Below are 13,556 nucleotides of genomic sequence, written 5' to 3' on the forward strand. Positions count from 1 at the left end.
TTTCATGTGAAAATTAGCTATCCAGTGTCACAAATGTCTTCTGTTTTCAATCATCTGATGACTTAAGATGCATTTTTCCTAGTCCTCTGTGCAAACGTAGTAGGAAATTATGAATTTGATAAATGAATTAATAACTTCTTAATGATCTAAAGCATAAAATGCAATGTTACAGATAAAACCAGGTGGGGATAGTAATCCTCTTTGGGAATATGTTAGTTGTCTGTAGAGCATAAAAGCTCTGGAATTCCCATGCTCCTTGGCCCAGAGATCTCTCTGGCAGCAGGGATGCTCAGGCATGTGGTGGCTGTGGCCACTGGACACTTGCGGTGTCACTACAGTGAGGGGAGGGAGGCTGAGCTGAGGTGGGTGCTGATGCTGGCCACTGCACCAGGGAGTACCAAAAATGGGTAGGTTTCCAAAACTGATACAAGTGAGCGTTTCAAAAGGACTTGGTCTAAGCATGTGCTGTGCAATCAGATATTTAAACTGTTTACTAGCTTGAAAAACTGAAGTCCCTTCCATTGCATTTGTTGCATTAATCTTGGTGTGGGAGAAACAGAACTGATGGAAAATGAAGGTCTTTACTTACTTTTGGGAAAAAAGGTCAAATTATTTTTTATTAAGAAAGACGAACTAGTTAAATTGTCTTAGGTAGGATGCAAATTGGGTTTACATGAATGAAAGAGAGCTCCCAATAAATTATTCAATGTGGATTAAAATAATTGTATTAAAGTGTTAGCGTGTGCTGGAGTAAGAATTTTTATGGCAGCACTGTAAGCACGACGAAGGCAGCATAACGAGTGACGTGGTGCCAACATCCTGAGCATTATTACAAGGATTTCTAAGGAGAAGAATTAACATAAACTATATACAATTCATGTCTTCTAAAGGGTGTCTCATTTTTGCATTGGGCCTCAAGGAAATTCAAAACAGAAATGAAAGTCAAAGATGCAGCTACTTTCATACTGCCAGTGCAGCGTTCATACATATTTCATGGCAGCTGCATGGGCGGGGAGATCACCATTTTTATTGGAATGGCACAGCTAAGTCTCAGGGTTTTACTATTCATGTCAAGCACTGTGTACTTTCTAGGAATGCAGCCTGTGGGGTTTTTTGTTTGTATTTAACCACTGGTGTAGGAAGAAAAAAACAACAAGGAGCTATTTCCTGTGTGTTCACTAGACTGACAACCTCGGTGTCCACTGGATTGTTTTAAACTGGACTTCATTTAGGCTTATCCTGTTTTCAGTTACTACATAGCAATGCAGCTCTCTGAGTTTTTACAATATCCAAATGGGAGAAAATGATTCATATATGTCGGGGTTAATTATCTGAAAGAGTGATAAAGATTTAGTAAATGTAAATAATTGCTGCAGTACCAATTAGCCTACCCACAGGTTATACTTGCACTAAATCTTGTAATAGCACCATTCAATTTTTAACCAGATCATGCACCATATTCTACATGCATGAGTATTGCAAATTTTAAGGTATTTGTTGAAGAGCATTATCAATAGCCAACAGAAAAGAAACAAAAAACCAAACAAAAAACCTCCACCTTCCCACCCCCCCCAAAAAAAAACAACAACAAAAAACCAAACACCACCACTAACAACCCATACCCTAAGAGTTATACTGAATAATAACCATTATATGTGCCAGATGCAGAATGTTAGTTCCACTGAGCTGTTTTCAGTGGAAAGGATAGTTGATTACTGTCTACATGAGACGTATTCCATAAGGGAAGTAAATACCTGGAAATCATGAAAAGCCAACACTTGAAGATTTCAATTTCTGGCTTTAACAGAGAAGATTTTGATCTTTCATTTACACTGCGGCCATCCCAATCTATTCTCTGAAGTCAGAGGAGAGTTCAGCAATGCTGAATTGCATTCTGATAGCCCTGCAAGCTCAACTCATCCTTGTTCTTCTGATCAAGGCATGATCAGCCAATGCTCCAGGTTCACATTATTTTATGGGATACTGCTTATTTTCAATATACTTTACATTGAGCAAGTCATTAAAACTGAAAAGTAGTTTTTAAAATAAATGGGTAAAGTAAGTCTCTGTCATACAAAATGATATTTTCTCCTCTCTGGGAAAAGAACATTCTGTGATATCTTTGTCTTTTGGAAAAAAAAAAAAAAGGCGTATTTTCCTTTTTTTGTGAACTAACCTTTCTGTAATAGACTTGCAGTTACCCGATGTGTCTGAAATAAGTTAGCTAATGAGATGAGGTTCAGTTCTGATGTGTAATTTCACAAAATCGCAGTATAGCCACTTGTAGCAAAGTTTTCTGTTTCCTTGATATACCTTTTGTTCCTATTACTTTTAATTAAGTTCTATATTTATCTGACCTATTTGAACAGGATCCAGAGCTGGTACGGAACATCTGTCGCTGGGTTAGACAAGCTGTTCAGATTCCTTTCTTTGCCAAGCTGACCCCAAATGTCACTGATATTGTGAATATTGCGATGGCTGCCCAGGAAGGTAACTGACTCCAGTGCACAAGCTGTGCACATTTACTAATGTGCTGGATGGGGGAAGATAGGGGAGTTACTGGAATAGTAACAATTAACAGCAGAAACTAATGTGAAAATAGTTTATTTGATATGTTTAGAATAACCACAGTGATCAAAAGCTTCCTAATTTTTCCTGTGCTTCTAGAATATAGCAATATATGAAGACAACCATATTCGTCTGTTAACAATTAATCATATATGTATGTGCATGTGATTGTCTGCATGCTCCTATTTGTGTCATAGTTATATGTTTACTGTACCACTATAAATTCCCCTGTTCCTATGTTTAGTAGTGAAATGGTGTGTGTGTGTCCTGATAAAATGGAAATACACCATTTGAAGGTATATATCTATTTCTTTTCTTTCCTCAGACCTTAAAGTGCAACATGGCAGGAAATTAGTTTGCAAGTAGATGTATTAATCCATCACTTAGAACTGTGGTCATCATTTCTCTGTCACGTTGTTCATTTCGTCTTGCTTCTTGCAATGAGAAATGAGAATATGGGCTGGCTCCATCGAAGCAGAGTTGGTGTCATCAGCTTGGAGGGGGTGACCTCAGTGGTGGGGCACCTCCAGGTGTTGAACAACCAGTGTAGCAGTTTCTGTCTCACGCAGCTGAAGGGCAGAGATCTGCCCGTCAGCCCCAGTGTTTCCCAGCCCTTACAGCTTTTTCAACTGATGCAGCCTGCCTTGAAGCCAGTGTTAAATTTATCAGCCCAGGACTGGTCCTAAGGACCTTTCTGTGCATCCCCTTACAGTTTGTTGCTTTCTGTCTTTAGCTGTTTATTTGAATTTCTAGTTATTTCACAGTTTCACAGTTCTTCTGTTGTATTTTTTTCCTCTCTTGTTCTTTATACTCATGATTTAACAAAAAGTGACTGACCTTTTGTTTCACAGGTGGTGCAGATGGTGTTACAGCCACCAACACCGTGTCAGGACTGATGGGACTGAAAGCAGACAGCACACCTTGGCCAGCAGTTGGTGCAGGACTGAGGACCACATATGGTGGTGTGTCAGGTAGGTGTTGCCCTTTTTGATGCATGGTACTTCCTTGGAGGCTTTCAAAACATCAGGAGGTCCTTGTAGTGGGCTAGAATATCATGTCTGCAGCCGCACCGAGTCCTTAAAGCTCACTGCTGGTCAGTGTTTCTAATAGTCATGACAGATGGAACAGATTAAGTGTGAAGGCTCTTGGGTTGCCCTTTCCTTAATGGTAAAGCACTGCATCAGAATACTGTGATAGGGTCACTGGAGAGGGAAGGAAATCTCTTCTCTCATGACCCTTGCTTTTCCTCAAATTTTTCATTCTGTCACAATTGTCAGGCCCCACGTTAGACAGAGGCTAATGAAAGGGCATCGCAGGGGAAAATATCAACAATCCAAATGCAGTGTATGTTTCATAGCCCGAACTCCAGCCTTCCTTTCTCCTTCCCACAGAGTGCACCTCTTCCGAGGATGTTATTTCCTCCTCTTCCCACTGTGATAAAAATGATAGACTGTATTAGGCAAATATATGTGTATTTTTGTAGCCTATTCCTTGAGATATACAATGATATCTTGTGTAGGCCATATTTCCAAGTCCTGCTTCACAGTTTAATTTTAAAACCAGCAGCAAAACTTTTACACTCCAGTTCAGTGCCGGTGCGCACACTCCAGTTCAGTGCCTGTGCACACTAATGTATTAATCTATTGACCCTGTGCACTCTGTTGCTGTGACAACATGAACTTGGCCCTGCAAAGACAATACCGTGAGCTCCTTGACTTTACTGGTATGGAGATTAGTCTCCTTGGTGATAGAGGTAGCAGTAAATATACATAACAGAGGTAATAGTATCCTCCTGCTTGAGTCAAGCACTATTTTATCAGACCCGCCTCCCACCTCACCCCAAAAACGTATTTAGAGGAGACCAGACAGGCAAAAAATGCCTTATTTTATGTGACTTGTGTTATCCTTAGAGAACCATAAGAAATGTAGCAAAAGATACCTTTTAAACAAACTTTAATTCAGACGAGTGTATTCAGTGGAAAATTGCCTTATTTCCTTAGATAACTACATGGAATTTGGAATTTTTTAGAGAGTGCTGAAAAGCAAGGAAGAGATAACAATCAGTAGAAATCATTATGCCTATTGCATAATGATTATTTCATGGTGACAGTCCAATATGATGTTATATTTTAATATTATGCAAAATGGGAGGAAGAGGGGAACAAGAAGAGAACAGCTACAGCCCATTTCAATTTCTCCAGCCTGCCATGTTGACAGGAAAAGAATAAAGGAGGTCACAGTGGGTGCTGTGCATTAAAAATTAATAAAAGAACTATTGCAGTAGTATTTTATATAAGTAACACCATTCCCGTTTTCTCATTTAAGTTGCAATTTCTGAATATTCCTTTCTACCATAAGTCTGTCTAATAAAATCTATAAAATGACTGCATTATGAAAAGTGTGTCTCTTATGTCACAAATTTAAAACATGTATATAGCATAAATTACAGTGGCACCTGGATGCTCAGCTATAAGGGGGGACATACCAGCATTTCTGTGGTGTAGAATTCTGTTATAAATGGGATCTGAGGAAAAGTTCTTTGTTTCTTTTATTTTTATATATATATGTGTGTGTGTAAGTATAAAAATGTGTTTTTTTCCCTGAAGTGTTACATGTATCAGAGGAGAGGGAAAAATGTCATTTTGAGGTCCACCATTACCTATGACACAAATCTGGTTATTTAAAAAAATATGAAAACCACTGGAAGTGCTGTCAATTTATTATGTTTTGAAGAAGCATATTGTTGCAGACAAATATATAAAGGATTCTTGCTGATAATTGACATCACTAGGTCCCAATCCCACAACTCATTGCACAAAAGAAAGCCACAGAGCCAATAAAGTCAATAGGCTCTGCAACACATCACAATACTTTCTGCTCAGTGATCAGGGTATAGCAGTATACAAATTTACAGAAGCAGGAAAGCAATTTTAAATCAAGGGAGCTAGCATGTGGACAAGAAGACAACAAATGGGAGAGCGTGTCATCTTGTCAGAGCAAGGGGCAGGGTGGCCGTTCTGCTGAGGTCTGTTCCTGGCTGTGCCGGGGCTGAGCCCTGTGGCCTGCAGCCAGGCACTTGACCTTTCCGTGCTTTATTTCTCCTGTCTGTGAAATGGCAGGAACACCACTAACATGCCTACAGGCTTGCTGGGAAGTGCTCTGTGGTCCTGGCATGAAAGTCTCTTCACAGTGTAAAGTATTGGTTTCCCATTTTTATTTACTTAAACTTCTTGTTCTATTTTATTAACTGATAGAGTCAGTAAGTTTTTGCTGTTTTTTCAAATAATTCCTCTCAAGAGAGAATTATTTTTTTCAAGTGAAAGTCAGTGCTATTATAGAAGCAATAAGTCTGGTCCATTTTCCATGTGTTTTAGCAAAGCACAGCTGGTTTATCATGTACTGTAGTGCACAAGCCTAGAGTAGATACCTGGCATTGCCAAGCTGTATCTCGCTTTCTGGACTTTTTCCAGTTGCACAGGTTTTAGTTCTTTTCTGGACCAGCAGTGACGCTGGCTTGGTGTAGAGGTTTGGTAAGTGTGGCAGGAGTCTCTGCCTTATGGGGTGGGTGCCTGTGGGGCTGCATGAGGGTGGGTGCGGTGGGAGCAGCCCTGGCCCCGCGGGGTCCCAGCACAGAGCCCCTTGCCCAGGGCTGCTGGCGAGGTCTGAAACGTGCCTCGGCTCGGAGCTGGTGACCCTCAGCATCACCCAGCTGGTGAGGAATTGCTCACAATGGGGCATTTCTGGAGTGCAGGATCAATCTGGATTTCAGATCAGTCTGGACTTGCTTATCTTTTATCCTGTTCTCTTCACACATAAATTACGGGTAACTTTCTACCTCCAGTAGCATTGCCTGCTAGTACAGGGGTTGCTCTGTCTGAAAGGGTGTTTTTGCTTCAGAGGGTGAAAGCAGAACCTGCTGTGCTTGGGATCCACCACCAGCAGCATGGGCACATTCCTCCCTTGATGACACATAGAGAGCCATGTCCTGTCCTGTGCTCTTGTTTTTCCATTCCTTCCCCAGAGAGCTGAAAGAGCCCCATGCTTTGGTGCAGGGGCACAGCGTGCGAGGGAGGTAGGGCAGCAGAAAGCTGGAGGTAAGCCGCTGCAGCTCAAAATGCAAAGGTCGGCACTGTGCACCCTGAAACAAGGCCAGGGGCCAGCCCCCGTCTCTGCTTGCTGAAGGGCTTGCTGCAGGCTCCTGCGGTGGGGCTGAGGACAAGCGGGCGCCTGATGCGGCCGTGGCGCTTGGGGCAGCCCGCCGTGCTGGGGGCTGGCAGCGCAGCCGGGGGGCTCTGGGGCCGGTGGCAGGGACTGATCGCGTTTCGAGGAAGTTGTTCTCTTGAAAGACAGCTGTTCTTCAGAGTTTTATCAATTCGCTATGTCCACACATTTCTTAATGCCATGTGAATTGCCTTCTCCAGGTAAGTGTAAACTCACTCCGCTGAGTTTGATGAAGATTTCTGTCGAAGAGCAAATAATGAAAGTATGTTAACGCTCTGGCCTAGTAGCAGCCTGACATTTTGACTTGCAGTCTTCCCTGTCCTTCACTGTTCAAAAATATGCTCCTACATGGCCGTGTGCTGCAGAAAGGTTTTCCATATACGACTTGGTCTACGCCTCCTGTCTCCTCATCTGTCTCATGTGGAAGCAGCTCTATGCAGGAGCGTTGTCATTTGTTTTTCCAGAAAAGAGAGACATTGAAAAGGGAATTTCTTTTCAATTCAATTTAAATTGCCAAATGACAGGTAGTTACCTGTGGTTTGTCTAAAATACATAAAAATAATTATAAAAAAAGTTCTTAACATCATGGCCAGATCCTGAGATATTTTGAGAACAGACTTTTGTGTGTGTTTTTTTAAAAATCTTTTGAAGAAGGAGATACTTAATGAGATTCCTTTCAAACTCCCATTTAGCTTTGAGTTGTCACAGTCAATGTTTTCTTCCCAGTCAGTGCTTGGGCAGTGACCTTCCTGTTTTCATCTAATTTGATCAGCTAAAAATTGCTCAGCTCTAAGAGGCATCACTGTTTCCTCCTTCATACCCTTCTGTTTCTTGCATGGTTTCGACAGGGAAGGATCCCAGGATCCCAGGTGGATGTTTGACCACTAGACTGTAGGATTTGTCTCTCTCTCTTCTCCACTTCCCTGCAAATACTGAATTATTTATACAAAGTGAAACAGTTCTCACAGGATACACACTCACACTAGCACAGCCTGCTGACCTGCACATAAGCCTGACTTGGGAGAGCCATGAGCCCGGGTCCCAGCTGGGTCCCCTGGATTCCAAGTTTACCCTCCAACTATTGAGCACTGTACAATCTGTCTGGTTTTTCTTCACCTTCTACCTCTATCCTGGTGCCAAAAATATTTGCAGGAAAAATTTGACTTTAATTTTGACAAATTGTTGTTTTCTATGAAAATTCATTTCTAATGGACACCATGGAGCCTCAGCTGAGCCCAAGGGCTGTGGTAGCCCTGTGGATTTCTGTGGCCCCATTACGTCAGAGACCATTGTGCTTAGAGGATCCCAGTCTTCATCCATTTTTTATAAGTTTCCCAGAACTGGCCGTTACTCAAAAAGTGGAAATGCCCTAATGAAGCCTCCAAAATACGTTTAAGGAAATAAGCTCTTACGATGAAAGAAAAATACTAAAGATATGGCTTCCCAAGCTGTACAACTATTGTCTGTGTTTTCAGGATTAGAGATGTAGTCTGATTTCCATTAAGGAGCTTTTAGAATTGATCCAATGATATTTCAGGTTTGAGAACATAGAATACAAGGTATTTTACCCCAAGTTCTTTCTATACACATGCAATGCAGATTGTTTGCTTCTTAAAGAGAAGCTAATGCTGGATTTTTATCCTTACAAAGAATAATGACCTCCGGCTCTGAAAGAGATTGTTTAGTCTGTATAAGTATAAATTATTTTGAACATGCATATTTTAAAGGTACTATAATAAGATGCCAGGTTTCCCAGATAAATGTTGATACACTGTCGGCTGCTACATGCCTCCCTAAATCATTTCATTTACATGTATTTTAAAATTAAAAAAACCAAAACAAAACAAAGAGGAAAAAAAAAAGTTTTTTCATGAGCTTTCATACTGTGCTTCCATATTCCAGATGTGTTTTATAAAACACATCACATTGCTGCACAATAGGATAGCTATTGCAGGAAAAATAAAGCAGTGCTTCTGTTTGAATTTCCATGGTTTTTTGTTCTTTGTCATCTGTTTGTTTCTTTGTTTTTGTCTGGAAGCCAGATCCTTGGGGAATAAATTTATAAAACCAAAGACTGGGCTTAGTAAAAAACCTCAGGTTAAAAGCAAATCTCTCAACAGTGCACTCACTACATATCCTTTAGTGCTTTGTTGCAAAAATATTGCAGTATTTTACAGTAGTAATTCAAATACCTTATGTCTATGTGCTGTTAAAGCTTTGTCCAACTATTACATTCTGTAGTATTTTGGTATTACTTGCAGGATTATATTGCGTGGAATGTTTGAGTACATGTGTTTGTATGTTTTCCAGACGAAGAGAGATTCAGAAAGTTGTGTGTTATAACTTCATAGCTGACCACAAGGGATGTCAGAAGGAATATACCTGGATAGCAGATTCATTCATTAAATGTGGGAATGTATAATTGTTGGAAACAGATAATTTTAGTTACTTTTGAAGTAAGTTAGTGGATCTCTTTTTAAGAAAAAACCACTGTCAGACAGCAGTTCTGACTTTTAAGGGGACGCTTTGCAGGTATTATTTCATTAAATTAAAATGTGTATATTATATGAGTAATTGACATTATTAATAGGGGCATATATTCTAATCTGAAATGTGTGAATTATATTGAAAGAGGAAAAGTTGAAGTTATAATAATAAGGGCTGCCTTTTAATTTTAATTTTATGACACATCATTAAAAGCAAAGTGAAAAAAAACCAAGAGCATTCACTTTCCTACTCACAGTTCTCTCAGTGACTGTGGAGTGTGGATTTTGGTCAATAGCAATGAATGAAAAGCTGCCTATCAGTGGAAACAAAACAGAACGTATGTATGCACAGGCACTTCTATTTATAAATATTTACCAAGAGTTAGAGTATTTACATTAACGTATATTTATAAAACAATGTGGATACAAGTAAAAAGCATATATGCTGTAGTACAGTTTTAATTTTGTTTTATTATTTCTGTTAAATGTAGCTCAGCCATTAAAAGCTCTTATTTGCATAGATTATGTCAGGATTCACAAAGAGTCCTCTGTTTTCCGTGGTGTCCTTGCAGCAGGCTGATTTCTCTCAGTGTTCTGCCGTCACTGGTCTGTGCAGGAGAGATCAGAGCCCTAATAATAGATTTTTGACAGGGAGCTCGCCTGCTACCTGCCCTACACAAATCCTCACTGTTCATGTTTGCTTCGTGGCAACAAAGCAGACAGAAGGAAAATGCCAATTGCTGAGTTTGAGGTACAGCCCTGCCATAGCTTGACATTTCAGCAGAATAGCAGTTTATGAGATGCATAATTTTTCATCTGGGACTCAGCTGCCATTTTCATAGAAGCTTGCAGCTCATCGACTGACTGGAAGTAGGGCAAAGGTTTACAGCTTAGATCAAGGTCTACATCCTTCCCGTAGCTATTTAAAAATAAGTATTATTCTCCAGATAAGGTCAGAGAACTAAGCATATTTTTTTCACTTTTAATATTTTTTAGCCAATTTCTTTCTCACAAAGAAAACGTTTCATACTTTTAGCACAGGTGCCGTTTGTAGTTGATTAAAAATGATCATAATTGGTTTCATTCACCAAAAGATTAAACGAGTCCTGGAAAAAGAATGAAGCATGAGTCTTTACACACAGCATTTGAACAAAGCTGTGTTTTCTCCTCCTCTTTCTTTGAAAAAAGCTCATTCCAGGCTTGAAATGAATGAAAAGTCTTTACTCTTGAAGTGTAATTGGTTTGTGTTTTATTATTGTTATAGATTGAATTCAAATTTTCACGTTCATGCACATGTACTTGGGAAACAAATGCGGTGTAGGTACATGTAAGTGAGTGTTTAATTTAGAATTACACATCTCCGTGAGCCTCAGTAACAGTTCACCATGTCACAGCCTCATATAGAACAATGGTACAGTACATTGGATTAATTAAAGAAGCCTCGCAGAGAACTGAATTCTCAGTATGTCAAGATTTCAATTTTATGTTAAATATTTTCTAAAGGCCAGACCCTTAAATCTCAGGGGCTGTACCAAGCAGTGAGCTGTGAATTTAACCATAGGCTAACTGCTAATGATAAGGAAAAGAGTCCAAGTTGAGGCAGCTGTAATACAGTCATTGGATTAGGCTATCAATCACTCAGTTCCCTGAGGAACAGGCAAAGACGACAAAACAGTGAAAAGGGAAATTAGGAAGGGAGGGCATGACTAGAATGAGATTCTTCACCAAATGTATCTGTTAGTTGGCTGAATCCCCCAAGCATTAGACAGAAATGTCCAGCATTGCTCTCAGACTAAAAGCCAAGTATTTGTTCCAAACTCCTAGAAAACCATCAAATCATCGTTAACTGTTGCTGGTCTGTACAGGATTTTAGAAACGCAATCGGCTTTGATTATGTTTAAAATGTTTTAATAGCCTGTAACTAGATTAATCTCTAAACTATTGTTGTTGGACACTCTGGATTTACTGTTTATATCAAAGCTCATATAGAATATGTCCAGCTGAAATAATTCATTTCTCAGATGAGCGGGTTTTTTTAATAAACAGATAAGCATTATGCTATCAAGTCTTACTGATGGCTACCAAAGGGGAATGACAGAAGGTGACTCAGACAAAATCGTAAATTCTACTCAGACATAATATGGTAAAAATAAGAGAGAATGACTGTGGCCTAGCTTGCCCAAGCACAGGTGAAAGAACGTGTGGTTTTAATCTGCGCGCGGGCAGATAAAATGGGAAGTCGATTCACATAATGGCATCGATTAACATGATTAAGTGAAGAGTGCTCTTTTAGTTAGCAACTTAGAGACATAGTCTGATAAACAAAGAATGGAAATGTATAGGGAAAGTAAAAGAGAAGTCAAAGCATTTTAAAGCAGGCTAGTGGAGCAGGGACTTGTATTTAAACTCAGTTACAGTAATGGGTAGAGGTGAAGGTACCAATGCAAACTAAGACCTGATGAGGAGGTGTAAGTCAGTCAAGGGCAGAAAATTTCTCCTTCCAGTAATACCAGCAAGATTGAACCCATTTGTGTTGTCTTTGTCAGCATTGATCGTCTTTGCATGTCGCTCAGGTCTAGGGGAGAAGGTATCTCTCTTACGATCACCTCTTCCACTTTTAGGCAAATGCTCATAAAAAAAATCTCTCAGAATATATTTGTGTCACCTTTTGGAGGTTATCCTGTTGAAAACTGATATATTTCTATCATAAAAGTCTTACTATAATTCATTTTGGAGGTCATTTGAGTATAACCGCTTTAAGAATCTTATGAATTATTTATCTGAAAAATACTTGGCATTTAAGTACTTTTCAGTTTATTCTAACACAGGAATTAAAATACTATCAAGAATTTCAAATAGACATTAGTTAAAATAATAAAAATCGAGAAAAGCCCAGGTGAAATCTACTGCTTGGTTTGTTTTCCATTAAGTCTCAGCAGCTCTCTGAATCTGATCTTGCACACGTTTCTCCCTGGATAACCACAAGGAAGTCAAAATGTCTTTTGACTCCCAAATGCAGCTTGAATGAGGAGCAGAGACTGTAGTGTCATGCAGTGTGGCACCGGTCTTCCGCAGAGCTGAAAGGCGACTGCCCATGGTGGGAGCTGCCCACCCTGCCGTGTCCCCGCGGCTGCTCCGTGGCTCCGTCTCACCGACAAGTCTCTGGTGATCGCATGGGTTGGGCCCAGCTCTCTGCTCACAGTTCTGCAGGCAGTGCAGAAGGATGTTCTGTAGAGAAGCGGTAATTCTAAGTGGCTGAAGTGTGTGGTGGTGGACTGGAGCATGAAGAAGATAATTTCAGGTGGTAGGGTTAAAGTTGGCCTGGAGGTCTGCAAGGGTTTATTGCAGCGTTACATGCGTGATGGATTCAAACTTGAATACAGGTTATGAGAGTTTAGGGAGCTTCAATACTGGAGGCAGAGGAAAGACCTCACAAAGGAAATAGGGTCCAAATTTGTGTGAATACTTACCAGTGTTACAAACTCCCTTCTGTCCATTCTGAAGAGCCCATAATTATCTTCTCTGCTGACTTCTTGTTGCGTACCTGAATCAACAGCAGGGTTTGTGATACAGGTAGTACTTGAGAGTGATCAATGAGACAACTGTCTTCTCTGGAAATTATGAACTGCACCTGTCACTCACAGAACAGAAGTTCTAATTGTAATTCCCAAAAAAATCAAGAATCTGACAGAGTTGGTAAACAATTCTGATTAACAATTGTATCAGTAGAGGTTAAAACCCTTGAGTACTGACCTGGGGTGTCTTAAGCATGTTCATTTTTTTCCATATCTTACTTGGCATATTGATTTGCTGTAGTCTCCAAGTAGCATATACTGGTTGTAGAGCCCATCTATATTCGGTGGAGGACATGTTCTCATCTTATGTGAAGAACAAACACATTTTTACATTTATTAAAAAGAAAAAATGCAATAGATATAACATCAAAACATGAGCTAACAAATAGAAAAATGACTTCTTATTTAACATTTGTTAGCACGGAGCTTCCTCCTGTTCTTCCTTCTCTTGGTGGGACAGCTCTGCTTCAAGGTTAGGCCACGTGACTACTGGTTTTTGCCATCATTCTGGGGATACTACCACTGCTTGCAACACCTCCCAACTTCTGTATCACGAGCCAGCTCCTCCACCTGGGTCACTAGCTTTGGTAGCCTCAGTGGCTTCAGCATCTCTGCAAGGATGTTTTGGCTCCCACTGTTCTCACTACCTACAAAACACTGGATTGATGTGTTTTAGAACTGGGTCAGGAAGTGGCTTGAAGAGGAG

At 40.1% G+C, this 13,556-nt stretch overlaps 1 protein-coding gene across 1 annotated transcript in view; it reads left to right on the plus strand.

Moving 5' to 3' along the window:
* DPYD (dihydropyrimidine dehydrogenase) overlaps window positions 1–13,556 on the plus strand; it is a 348,521-nt gene that overhangs the window by 251,212 nt on the left and 83,753 nt on the right. Inside the window, exons 17-18 of the mRNA XM_065656297.1 lie at window positions 2,370–2,490; window positions 3,420–3,539. Coding sequence (XP_065512369.1) covers window positions 2,370–2,490; window positions 3,420–3,539 — 241 coding nt within the window. The remainder of the gene's footprint in view (window positions 1–2,369; window positions 2,491–3,419; window positions 3,540–13,556) is intronic.

The sequence above is a fragment of the Caloenas nicobarica genome, chromosome Z (genome assembly GCF_036013445.1).
Source record: "Caloenas nicobarica isolate bCalNic1 chromosome Z, bCalNic1.hap1, whole genome shotgun sequence".
Taxonomy (NCBI): Eukaryota; Metazoa; Chordata; class Aves; order Columbiformes; family Columbidae; genus Caloenas; species Caloenas nicobarica.